The sequence below is a fragment of the Uranotaenia lowii genome, chromosome 3 (assembly GCF_029784155.1).
Source record: "Uranotaenia lowii strain MFRU-FL chromosome 3, ASM2978415v1, whole genome shotgun sequence".
Classification (NCBI taxonomy): domain Eukaryota; kingdom Metazoa; phylum Arthropoda; class Insecta; order Diptera; family Culicidae; genus Uranotaenia; species Uranotaenia lowii.
Window position 1 is genome coordinate 51003385 of NC_073693.1, and position 14026 is coordinate 51017410.

A 14026-nucleotide genomic window follows, 5' to 3' on the forward strand; every position below is an offset into this window, starting at 1 on the left:
TCAAATGAAGTGAACAACTAAATTAAATAAAATATTTTACAAAACCAAATTGCTAAGTGTTACTTGGGTCGCCCTCCGGAAGGGAAGAAGCGAGCTATATGCGCCTATTAAGAAGAAAACTGATATCAGCAAATAATACAGGAAATCTACATAGTGACTTCTTTTATAGGCGCACCACAATACTTTCGAAGTTCAGCAACAACATTCTATAGCCTCACTTAGATTTTACATCGGTTCGTTGTTATTTTAGCGTTTAACTCAAGTAGAGAACTTTAATATGGTGAGTGTGAATGGATTAAACCGACACCGCGTCATTCGTTGCAAGCGTGCACGAGTCAGCCAGTCCGTCGACCGGCGGGCAAACAAATTAGCCGAAAAGGGGCCGTCCATAAATGATGTCACGCAAAATTTGGAAACAAAAATGAACCACCCCCCCCCCCCCTCCCCCCTTCGTCACATATTGTCATAACTTTCGTAATCTCTTCTTTTTGTATTACGTCACGTTTTCATATTCCCCCCCCCCCTGGGATAAAGTTTTCAACCCTTTAGAAATTTGATTAAAAATGTATTTTTTTTAAATTCATCAGTTTTATTCAAAGAATTGAAAAAAAGGTTACCAACTTTTAACAAGGCTTCAATCATTGCTCAAAACACATTTCAATAATTAGTCCAAGGATTATGTTGTTGACTTTCCATATCAATGACCGGGAAAGTCGAGACAGTAGCTGCAGCATCCGCGACGATGTCTGAGAAACCATCCAAATCTAGTTCCTCTTCTCCAATCCATTCGCAATCCAAATTTTTTTCCACAGAATAGCCAAGCATTCCTGTTCACGTTTTGCACAATTTTAGTATGGCGGCCTTTCCTGGGTGTTGCAGAGGAAGTGTTCTTGTGAACTTTTTCATCCTCATAAAATTTACCCAAAGTGATTACATGGTTATTATTATTCATTAAATGAATGGTGCAAGTATAATTTAAAGGAATATAGAATAAAATTACTTGTTATTATTTTGCTGTTTTCTTTTTTTTTTGTAATGAAATGTGATGTCACGCTCAAGCTGACCCCCCTCTCCCCATGTGATAAATTGTCACAAAAATCGAAACCCCCTCTCTCCCCTAATGCCTGACATCATTAATGGACGGTCCCATAATGCGTTTGGTTCCCGTGGTAGCTAGTGATCCGGTGACCCACAAGTGCAACTTCATTTGGCAACCGTGACAGGTAGCTTCTCGTAAACTGAATAGAACCTGGGGGAAGAAGACTGAATAAAAAAGAAAAAAATCTTTCAAACGTCAAATTTCTCTCATCAATCTACCGACCAGTGCGAAGGTTTAAAATCTTACTTTCATATTTAGTGAATTCCAATAAAACCTTTTTTGATGCTGAAAAGCACTTGTTTTGCATGAATCAATGATTTAATTAGGTTTTGTTTGCTCTGGCGAATTCTGCAGATCAGGCGTATTGAGTTGCTCAAATTTCGTTGAAGTTTTTGAAACTGATAAATAAATATTGTTTGATCAATGGTTCTTCTAAAAATAGCTTAAATAACAGAGATTTAGATTTAGGGTAGTTCCCATTGATCGAACAAAATTTTTATATAGTTTAAAGTTTACGATTACAAATCTTTTCAACAATTGTTGGCTTTTTGCCGAACAGTAGAAAAACGATACAGAAAACGACCGTTAAACGAGGCATCATGCAACATCGGGGTTGGATGCAACATTTATATAACACCACACTGAATCAATTTTTGATTTAATGTATTGTAATAAAGTTATCTTTTAATGATAACAAAATGATGATGACATAATTTCAAGCATCTTAAGCTAGTTTTTAAAAGTTTTTTGTTTTTATATCAAATTTGGAAAATCGAAAAAATCGAGAAATTCTTACATTTTTCGATGCCGAAAAAAACTGACAGATTGACTTGATAATACCTACAAACTTTTTACTGATTTCCTCATGCAATACCAACACTGTTGGTGTAAACATATTTTTCGAACAATCACCCAATTTTTTTTAAATAAATATTTTTATAATTTAGTTAGGTGTCTGGGGTAAAATGCAACAAAATGTAAATCAAAGAAACATCCTGTAAATCTCGTTTCCAAGTGTTGGAATATGAATGTTTTGTATCACGCGTTTGTAAACATTGAAATTTCATTCATCCAAACATTTATTTTTATGACTTCAGCTTCTAGAATTTTTCGTAGCATTATTCATCCCCTAAATGTACGCAGTATCCTTATTTTCAGAAAAAATGTGAAAATTAGATTTTACAGACCAAAATATTACTTTTACATTACAATTACAATTTTTATTTTCATGCGTAATGGTCTTTAAGGCATCGCAAATATATAAAAAACTATAAATTTTCATTCGTGTTCATAAGAATTTTCATTAAAAACAAAGTTTGTTGCTAGTTACCCCATTTTCTAAGGAAGGTGAAAAACGCATGTTTTTAGAAAATTAAAAATAACTAAAGAAACCAGCAATTTTTCTAACTACGCCAATTTTATGTCCCATCATCCTTAAAACTTTTGATGCATAAGGGGTAGGATTAACTGTGAACATAAGTTTTTTAGAAACCATTGAAGTTGAAAATTGTTGCATGTTGCCCCAGTTGACAGTAATGAACTAGTTTTTTTTTTAATAATATCAAAACTGGAATTGATGAATTCAGCTTAGTTGAAATTCCGTAGAGATGACAACATGAAGTAAAAATAAAAATGAAATATTGAGCGAGTCGTGAGGGGAGCTTGATCGTGTTTCCAATTTCAAGCGGGTTGAGAGGACAGCTTTAAATTGGAAGGTGAGTTGAGAGGACAGCCTAAACGTGTCGATAGAAATTTGAAGTGAGTTGAGAGGACAGCTTGAAATTGGAAGGGCGAGTTGAGAGAACAGCCTGAACATATTGATATGAATTTCAAGTGAGTTGAGAGGACAGCTTTATATTGGAAGGCGAGTTTAGAGGACAGCCTGAACGTATTGATAGAAATGTCAAGTGAGTCGGGAGGACACCTCGAAATTGGAAGGCATGTTGGGAGGACAGCCTGATCGGTCTTATTGTAATTTCAAGCGACTCGAGAGGACAGCTTGAAATTTGGAAGGCGAGATGAGAGGACAGCCTGAACGTATCGATAGAAATTGTAAGCGACTTGAGAGGGCAGCTTGAAATTGGAAGGTGAGTTGAGAGGACAGCTTGGACGTATCGATAGAAATTTCAAGCAGGAGAGGACAGCTTGGACGTATCGATAGAAATTTCAAGCAGGTTGAGAGGACAGCTTGAAATCGGAAAGGGAGTTTAGAGGATAGCCTGAACGTATCGATAGATTAAATGAGTTGTGAGGACAGCATGAAATTCTAGGCCAGCCTCGACGTATCGATAGAAATTTCAATCGACTTGTGAGGACAGCTTGAAATTGGATGGCGAGTTGAGAGAACAGCCTAAAGGTATCGTTAAAAATTTCTAGCGACTTGAGATGACAGCTTGAAATCGGAAGGCGAGTTGAGAGAACAGCCTGAACGTATCGATAGAAATTTTAAGCTATTTACTAAGATAAATAGTTTTGAATTCAGAATTGGGAACACAGCATGGAAATGTGACAAATGCTGGCGAGCAAACAAGCTAGCCGAGTAGTGCGTTTGGTTCCTGCTGCAGTTAGTGATCCTGTGGCTCACAAGTTCGACTTTAGACCTCGGAGCTCCGGACAGGTCTGCACAGGAAGTATTTCAACTTAAAAAGAGATTGGGTTGCAGGTTTCCCTTCAATAAAAAGTCACATAATCTCTATAAGAGTAAGAAGAGGCGAAAAAGATTAAGTAATCTGTAAATGTTTTTCCTAAGAAAAAAGTTCATATAGAATGCACATTGATATTCAAATTTTTTCGTTATTCTTTGGTTAGTTTTACCTTAAGAAAAGTTCATTTTTTTAAGAAATTTATAAGCTTGTTTTATGTTTTTGGGTAGATTGGGTCAATAATCATCTCATAAAGTAAGTTTCTGATATGATATAAATTAGATTACGTTTTAGGCTACAACATTTTAAACCCACCTGAAAATGCCCGTTCAGTATCATCTTGGCGTTGCGCTGCCGTCGGGTACGCCGTCGCCGATAATTGCCCTGCTCAAACATGTCGTGTGCCGACGGATCCAACATCCAGTAGCTTCCTTTGCCGCCACCACCAGCAGCAACTGACGACGATGACGATAATGCTCCATCTAACGTCGATTCATCTGTAGTACCATCCGAACATTTCTGGCCCCCGGATTTATCCCGGGGCACCTTGATGAAGCAATCGTTCAGCGACAGGTTGTGCCGGATCGAATTCTGCCAGCCCTGTTTGTTCTCCCGGTAGTATGGGAAGCTGGGAACGAAAAATATAAAGTTGGGAATTTGAGAGTTTTTAGGTTAAGTGAGGTTTAAGATGAAGACTAAGTTCTAAACACCCTCGCAACCAACTGGAATCAATTTAGAGTGTTTTCTAGGCATTTTCTAACGGGGAACTTGTTGAAAAGTTGGCAACGGCTCAAGAATGACCAACTTTTGAGCTTTCCTCTGAAAGGCTTCAATAGACTCTAGACAGGCTCTCTCACTGAAGGATTTGCCAAAAAAAAACCACGATTACCGCTCAAGATTCTTGATGCATTCAGTCATGTTGCAGTTGTTTTCCGATTCGAGAAACTGGCAAGCAAGCAAAAGAAAACCGAACTAACGAAAAAAGGGCGGTCGATGGTTTTGACCAACATCATTCTGCTTCTTGCTTCTGGCCGGTCACCCACAACCTGTTCTATAGAGTTATGTTGGTTCTGAAGTTTTCACCAAATTTATCATAGCCTCCACTTTTATATCAACATTAGGGTGACAATGGATAGAATGAAAAAATATGGAATCGATTTTCATGTCATTTTATGTAATTTTTGTCAGTTTTGTCATTTTTGTGTCATTTTTGTGAAATTTTTGTGTCATTTTTATGCCAATGGATAGAATTGAAAAATATATCATTTTTATGTCATTTTATGTAATTTTTGTCAATTTTATGATAATTTGTGTCATTTTTGTGAAATTTTTGTGTCAATTTTATGCCATTTTTGTGTCATTTTTGTTTTATTTTTCTATCATTCTTGTGCATTTTTTATGTAATTTTTGTGTACTTTTTGTTTTACCTTTTTGTTATTTTTAAGTTATTTTTTTGTAATTTCTGTATAATTTTTGTGTAATTTTTGTATCATTTTTTTGTAATTTTTGTGTCATTTTTGTGGCATTTATATGTCATTTTTGAGTCATTTTTGTGTCATTTTTGTGTCATTTTTGTGTCATTTTTGTGTCATTTTTGTGTCATTTTTGTGTCATTTTTGTGTCATTTTTGAATCATTTTTGTGTTATTTCTGTGTTATTTTTGTGTTATTTTTATGTCATTTTTGTCATTTTTGTCATTTTTGTCATTCTTGTCATTCTTGTCATTTTTGTCATTTTTGTCATTTTTGTCATTTTTGTCATTTTTGTCATTTTTGTCATTTTTGTCATTTTTGTCATTTTTGTCATTTTTGTCATTTTTGTCATTTTTGTCATTTTTGTCATTTTTGTCATTTTTGTCATTTTTGTCATTTTTGTCATTTTTGTCATTTTTGTCATTTTTGTCATTTTTGTCATTTTTGTCATTTTTGTCATTTTTGTCATTTTTGTCATTTTTGTCATTTTTGTCATTTTTGTCATTTTTGTCATTTTTGTCATTTTTGTCATTTTTGTCATTTTTGTCATTTTTGTCATTTTTGTCATTTTTGTCATTTTTGTCATTTTTGTCATTTTTGTCATTTTTGTCATTTTTGTCATTTTTGTCATTTTTGTCATTTTTGTCATTTTTGTCATTTTTGTCATTTTTGTCATTTTTGTCATTTTTGTCATTTTTGTCATTTTTGTCATTTTTGTCATTTTTGTCATTTTTGTCATTTTTGTCATTTTTGTCATTTTTGTCATTTTTGTCATTTTTGTCATTTTTGTCATTTTTGTCATTTTTGTCATTTTTGTCATTTTTGTCATTTTTGTCATTTTTGTCATTTTTGTCATTTTTGTCATTTTTATCATTTTTATCATTATTGTCATTTTTGTCATTTTTGTCATTTTTGTCATTTTTGTCATTTTTGTCATTTTTGTCATTTTTGTCATTTTTGTCATTTTTGTCATTTTTGTCATTTTTGTCATTTTTGTCATTTTTGTCATTTTTGTCATTTTTTGTCATTTTTGTCATTTTTGTCATTTTTGTCATTTTTGTCATTTTTGTCATTTTTGTCATTTTTGTCATTTTTGTCATTTTTGTCATTTTTGTCATTTTTGTCATTTTTGTCATTTTTGTCATTTTTGTCATTTTTGTCATTTTTGTCATTTTTGTCATTTTTGTCATTTTTGTCATTTTTGTCATTTTTGTCATTTTTGTCATTTTTGTCATTTTTGTCATTTTTGTCATTTTTGTCATTTTTGTCATTTTTGTCATTTTTGTCATTTTTGTCATTTTTGTCATTTTTGTCATTTTTGTCATTTTTGTCATTTTTGTCATTTTTGTCATTTTTGTCATTTTTGTCATTTTTGTCATTTTTGTCATTTTTGTCATTTTTGTCATTTTTGTCATTTTTGTCATTTTTGTCATTTTTGTCATTTTTGTCATTTTTGTCATTTTTGTCATTTTTGTCATTTTTGTCATTTTTGTCATTTTTGTCATTTTTGTCATTTTTGTCATTTTTGTCATTTTTGTCATTTTTGTTATTTTTGTCATTTTTGTCATTTTTGTCATTTTTGTCATTTTTGTCATTTTTGTCATTTTTGTCATTTTTGTCATTTTTGTCATTTTTGTCATTTTTGTCATTTTTGTCATTTTTGTCATTTTTGTCATTTTTGTCATTTTTGTCATTTTTGTCATTTTTGTCATTTTTGTCATTTTTGTCATTTTTGTCATTTTTGTCATTTTTGTCATTTTTGTCATTTTTGTCATTTTTGTCATTTTTTGTTTTTTTTCATTTTTTGTCATTTTTTGTTATTTTTTTTTTCATTTTTTGTCATTTTTTGTCATTTTTTTGTCATTTATGTGTCATTTTTGCGTAATTTTTGTGTCATTTTTGTGTAATTTTTGTGTAATTTTTGTATCATTTTTGTGTCTTTTTTGAGTCATTTTTGTGTAATTTTTTGTGTCATTTTTGTGTCATTTTTGTGTAATTTTGTGTATTTTTCGTGTTATTTTTGTGCCCTTTTTGTGCCCTTTTTGTGTACTTTTGTGCCCTTTTTGTATAATTTTTGTGTCATTATTGTGCCATATTTGTGTCATTTTTGTGCAATTTTTGAGTCATTTTTGTGTTATTTTTGTGTAATTTTGTCATTTTTGTCATTTTTGTCATTTTTGTCAGTTTTGTCATTTTTGTCATTTTGTCATTTTGGTCATTTTTGTCATTTTTTGTCATTTTTGTCATTTTTGTCATTTTGTCATTTTTTGTCATTTTTGTCATTTTTGTCATTTTTGTCATTTTTGTCATTTTTGTCATTTTTGTCATTTTTGTCATTTTGTCATTTTTGTCATTTTTGTCATTTTGTCATTTTGTCATTTTTGTCATTTTGTCATTTTTGTCATTTTTGTCATTTTTGTCATTTTTGTCATTTTGTCATTTTTGTCATTTTTGTCATTTTTGTCATTTTTGTCATTTTTGTCATTTTTGTCATTTTTGTCATTTTTGTCATTTTTGTCATTTTTGTCATTTTTGTCATTTTTGTCATTTTTGTCATTTTTGTCATTTTGTCATTTTTTGTCATTTTTGTCATTTTTGTCATTTTTGTCATTTTTGTCATTTTTGTCATTTTTGTCATTTTTGTCATTTTTGTCATTTTTGTCATTTTTGTCATTTTTGTCATTTTTGTCATTTTTGTCATTTTTGTCATTTTTGTCATTTTTGTCATTTTTGTCATTTTTGTCATTTTTGTCATTTTTGTCATTTTGTCATTTTTGTCATTTTTGTCATTTTTGTCATTTTTTTGTCATTTTGTCATTTTTGTCATTTTTGTCATTTTTGTCATTTTGTCACTTTTGTCATTTTTGTCATTTTTGTCATTTTTGTCATTTTTGTCATTTTTGTCATTTTTGTCATTTTTGTCATTTTGTCATTTTGTCATTTTTGTCATTTTTGTCATTTTTTGTTTTTTTTTTCATTTTTGTCATTTTTTGTTATTTTTTTTTTCATTTTTTGTCATTTATGTGTCATTTTTGTGTAATTTTTGTGTCATTTTTGTGTAATTTTGTGTAATTTTTGTATCATTTTTGTGTCTTTTTTGTGTCATTTTTGTGTAATTTTTGTGTCATTTTTGTGTCATTTTTGTGTAATTTTGTGTATTTTTCGTGTTATTTTTGTGCCCTTTTTGTGCCCTTTTGTGTACTTTTTGTGCCCTTTTGTATAATTTTTGTGTCATTATTGTGCCATATTTGTGTCATTTTTGTGCAATTTTTGAGTCATTTTTGTGTTATTTTTGTGTAATTTTGTCATTTTTGTCATTTTTGTCAGTTTTGTCATTTTTGTCATTTCTGTCATTTTGGTCATTTTTGTCATTTTTGTCATTTTTGTCATTTTTGTCATTTTTGTCCATTTTTTGTCATTTTTTGTCATTTTTATCATTTTTGTCATTTTTGTCATTTTTGTCATTTTTGTCATTTTTGTCATTTTTGTCATTTTTGTCATTTTTGTCATTTTTGTCATTTTTGTCATTTTTGTCATTTTTGTCATTTTTGTCATTTTGTCATTTTTGTCATTTTTGTCATTTTTGTCATTTTTGTCATTTTTGTCATTTTTGTCATTTTTGTCATTTTGTCATTTTTTTCTTTTTGTCATTTTTGTCATTTTTGTCATTTTGTCATTTTTGTCATTTTTGTCATTTTTGTCATTTTTGTCATTTTTGTCATTTTTGTCATTTTTGTCATTTTTGTCATTTTTGTCATTTTTGTCATTTTTGTCATTTTTGTCATTTTTGTCATTTTTGTCATTTTTGTCATTTTTGTCATTTTTGTCATTTTTGTCATTTTTGTCATTTTTGTCATTTTTGTCATTTTTGTCATTTTTGTCATTTTTGTCATTTTTGTCATTTTTGTCATTTTTGTCATTTTTGTCATTTTTGTCATTTTTGTCATTTTTGTCATTTTTGTCATTTTTGTCATTTTTGTCATTTTTGTCATTTTTGTCATTTTTGTCATTTTTGTCATTTTTGTCATTTTTGTCATTTTTGTCATTTTTGTCATTTTTGTCATTTTTGTCATTTTTGTCATTTTTGTCATTTTTGTCATTTTTGTCATTTTTGTCATTTTTGTCATTTTTGTCATTTTTGTCATTTTTGTCATTTTTGTCATTTTTTGTCATTTTTGTCATTTTTGTCATTTTTGTCATTTTTGTCATTTTTGTCATTTTTATCATTTTTGTCATTTTTGTCATTTTTTGTTTTTTTTCATTTTTTGTCATTTTTTGTTATTTTTTTTTTTAATTTTTTGTCATTTTTTTGTCATTTATGTGTCATTTTTGTGTAATTTTTGTGTTATTTTTGTGTAATTTTTGTGTAATTTTTGTATCATTTTTGTGTCTTTTTTGTGTCATTTTTGTGTAATTTTTGTGTCATTTTTGTGTCATTTTTGTGTAATTTTGTGTATTTTTCGTGTTACTTTTGTGCCCTTTTTGTGCCCTTTTTGTGTACTTTTTGTGTAATTTTTGTATAATTTTTGTGTCATTATTGTGCCAAATTTGTGTCATTTTTGTGCAATTTTTGAGTCATTTTTGTGTTATTTTTGTGTAATTTTGTCATTTTTGTCATTTTTGTCATTTCTGTCATTTCTGTCAGTTTGGTCATTTTTGTCAGTTTTGTTATTTTTGTCATTTTTGTCATTTTTGTCATTTTTGTCATTTTTGTCATTTTTGTCATTTTTGTCATTTTTGTCATTTTTGTCATTTTTGTCATTTTTGTCATTTTTGTCATTTTTGTCATTTTTGTCATTTTTGTCATTTTTGTCATTTTTGTCATTTTTGTCATTTTTGTCATTTTTGTCATTTTTGTCATTTTTGTCATTTTTGTCATTTTTGCCATTTTTGTCATTTTTGTCATTTTTGTCATTTTTGTCATTTTTGTCATTTTTGTCATTTTTGTCATTTTTGTCATTTTTGTCATTTTTGTCATTTTTGTCATTTTTGTCATTTTTGTCATTTTTGTCATTTTTGTCATTTTTGTCATTTTTGTCATTTTTGTCATTTTTGTCATTTTTGTCATTTTTGTCATTTTTGTCATTTTTGTCATTTTTGTCATTTTTGTCATTTTTGTCATTTTTGTCATTTTTGTCATTTTTGTCATTTTTGTCATTTTTGTCATTTTTGTCATTTTTGTCATTTTTGTCATTTTTGTCATTTTTGTCATTTTTGTCATTTTTGTCATTTTTGTCATTTTTGTCATTTTTGTCATTTTTGTCATTTTTGTCATTTTTGTCATTTTTGTCATTTTTGTCATTTTTGTCATTTTTGTCATTTTTGTCATTTTTGTCATTTTTGTCATTTTTGTCATTTTTGTCATTTTTGTCATTTTTGTCATTTTTGTCATTTTTGTCATTTTTGTCATTTTTGTCATTTTTATCATTTTTATCATTATTGTCATTTTTGTCATTTTTGTCATTTTTGTCATTTTTGTCATTTTTGTCATTTTTGTCATTTTTGTCATTTTTGTCATTTTTGTCATTTTTGTCATTTTTGTCATTTTTGTCATTTTTGTCATTTTTGTCATTTTTGTCATTTTTGTCATTTTTGTCATTTTCGTGATTTTTTGATATTTTTGTCATTTTTGTCATTTTTGTCATTTTTGTCATTTTTGTCATTTTTGTCATTTTTGTCATTTTTGTCATTTTTGTCATTTTTGTCATTTTTGTCATTTTTGTCATTTTTGTCATTTTTGTCATTTTTGTCATTTTTGACATTTTTGTCATTTTTGTCATTTTTGTCATTTTTGTCATTTTTGTCATTTTTGTCATTTTTGTCATTTTTGTCATTTTTGTCATTTTTGTCATTTTTGTCATTTTTGTCATTTTTGTCATTTTTGTCATTTTTGTCATTTTTGTCATTTTTGTCATTTTTGTCATTTTTGTCATTTTTGTCATTTTTGTCATTTTTGTCATTTTTGTCATTTTTGTCATTTTTGTCATTTTTGTCATTTTTGTCATTTTTGTCATTTTTGTCATTTTTGTCATTTTTGTCATTTTTGTCATTTTTGTCATTTTTGTCATTTTTGTTATTTTTGTCATTTTTGTCATTTTTGTCATTTTTGTCATTTTTGTCATTTTTGTCATTTTTGTCATTTTTGTCATTTTTGTCATTTTTGTCATTTTTGTCATTTTTGTCATTTTTGTCATTTTTGTCATTTTTGTCATTTTTGTCATTTTTGTCATTTTTGTCATTTTTGTCATTTTTGTCATTTTTGTCATTTTTGTCATTTTTGTCATTTTTGTCATTTTTGTCATTTTTGTCATTTTTGTCATTTTTGTTTTTTTTCATTTTTTGTCATTTTTTGTTATTTTTTTTTTCATTTTTTGTCATTTTTTTGTCATTTATGTGTCATTTTTGTGTAATTTTTGTGTCATTTTTGTGTAATTTTTGTGTAATTTTTGTATCATTTTTGTGTCTTTTTTGAGTCATTTTTGTGTAATTTTTGTGTCATTTTTGTGTCATTTTTGTGTAATTTTGTGTATTTTTCGTGTTATTTTTGTGCCCTTTTTGTGCCCTTTTTGTGTACTTTTTGTGCCCTTTTTGTATAATTTTTGTGTCATTATTGTGCCATATTTGTGTCATTTTTGTGCAATTTTTGAGTCATTTTTGTGTTATTTTTGTGTAATTTTGTCATTTTTGTCATTTTTGTCATTTTTGTCATTTTTGTGTAATTTTGTCATTTTTGTCATTTTTGTCATTTTTGTCATTTTGGTCATTTTTGTCATTTTTGTCATTTTTGTCATTTTTTGTCATTTTTGTCATTTTTGTCATTTTTGTCATTTTTGTCATTTTTGTCATTTTTGTCATTTTTGTCATTTTTGTCATTTTTGTCATTTTTGTCATTTTTGTCATTTTTGTCATTTTTGTCATTTTTGTCATTTTTGTCATTTTTGTCATTTTTGTCATTTTTGTCATTTTTGTCATTTTTGTCATTTTTGTCATTTTTGTCATTTTTGTCATTTTTGTCATTTTTGTCATTTTTGTCATTTTTGTCATTTTTGTCATTTTTGTCATTTTTGTCATTTTTGTCATTTTTGTCATTTTTGTCATTTTTGTCATTTTTGTCATTTTTGTCATTTTTGTCATTTTTGTCATTTTTGTCATTTTTGTCATTTTTGTCATTTTTGTCATTTTTGTCACTTTTGTCATTTTTGTCATTTTTGTCATTTTTATCATTTTTGTCATTTTTGTCATTTTTGTCATTTTTGTCATTTTTGTCATTTTTGTCATTTTTGTCATTTTTGTCATTTTTGTCATTTTTTGTTTTTTTTCATTTTTTGTCATTTTTTGTAATTTTTTTTTTTCATTTTTTGTCATTTTTTTGTCATTTATGTGTCATTTTTGTGTAATTTTTGTGTCATTTTTGTGTAATTTTTGTATCATTTTTGTGTCTTTTTTGTGTCATTTTTGTGTAATTTTTGTGTCATTTTTGTGTCATTTTTGTGTAATTTTGTGTATTTTTCGTGTTATTTTTGTGCCCTTTTTGTGCCCTTTTTGTGTACTTTTTGTGCCCTTTTTGTATAATTTTTGTGTCATTATTGTGCCATATTTGTGCAATTTTTGAGTCATTTTTGTGTTATTTTTGTGTAATTTTGTCATTTTTGTCATTTTTGTCAGTTTTGTCATTTTTGTCATTTCTGTCATTTTGGTCATTTTTGTCATTTTTGTCATTTTTGTCATTTTTGTCATTTTTTGTCATTTTTATCATTTTTGTCATTTTTGTCATTTTTGTCATTTTTGTCATTTTTGTCATTTTTGTCATTTTTGTCATTTTTGTCATTTTTGTCATTTTTGTCATTTTTGTCATTTTTGTCATTTTTGTCATTTTTGTCATTTTTGTCATTTTTGTCATTTTTGTCATTTTTGTCATTTTTGTCATTTTTGTCATTTTTGTCATTTTTGTCATTTTTGTCATTTTTGTCATTTTTGTCATTTTTGTCATTTTTGTCATTTTTGTCATTTTTGTCATTTTTGTCATTTTTGTCATTTTTGTCATTTTTGTCATTTTTGTCATTTTTGTCATTTTTGTCATTTTTGTCATTTTTGTCATTTTTGTCATTTTTGTCATTTTTGTCATTTTTGTCATTTTTGTCATTTTTGTCATTTTTGTCATTTTTGTCATTTTTGTCATTTTTGTCATTTTTGTCATTTTTGTCATTTTTGTCATTTTTGTCATTTTTGTCATTTTTGTCATTTTTGTCATTTTTGTCATTTTTGTCATTTTTGTCATTTTTGTCATTTTTGTCATTTTTGTCATTTTTGTCATTTTTGTCATTTTTGTCATTTTTGTCATTTTTGTCATTTTTGTCATTTTTGTCATTTTTGTCATTTTTGTCATTTTTGTCATTTTTGTCATTTTTGTCATTTTTGTCATTTTTGTCATTTTTGTCATTTTTGTCATTTTTGTCATTTTTGTCATTTTTGTCATTTTTGTCATTTTTGTCATTTTTGTCATTTTTGTCATTTTTGTCATTTTTGTCATTTTTGTCATTTTTGTCATTTTTGTCATTTTTGTCATTTTTGTCATTTTTGTCATTTTTGTCATTTTTGTCATTTTTATCATTTTTGTCATTTTTGTCATTTTTTGTTTTTTTTTCATTTTTTGTCATTTTTTGTTATTTTTTTTTTTAATTTTTTGTCATTTTTTTGTCATTTATGTGTCATTTTTGTGTAATTTTTGTGTTATTTTTGTGTAATTTTTGTGTAATTTTTGTATCATTTTTGTGTCTTTTTTGTGTCATTTTTGTGTAATTTTTGTGTCATTT

The 14026-nt window shown here is 27.7% G+C and overlaps 1 protein-coding gene across 1 annotated transcript in view; it reads right to left on the reverse strand.

Annotated features, from left to right (window-relative positions):
* Window positions 1-14026, reverse strand: part of LOC129757870 (forkhead box protein C2-like) — a 51749-nt gene that overhangs the window by 13908 nt on the left and 23815 nt on the right. The window contains exon 2 of the mRNA XM_055755223.1: window positions 4057-4369. Coding sequence (XP_055611198.1) covers window positions 4057-4369 — 313 coding nt within the window. The remainder of the gene's footprint in view (window positions 1-4056; window positions 4370-14026) is intronic.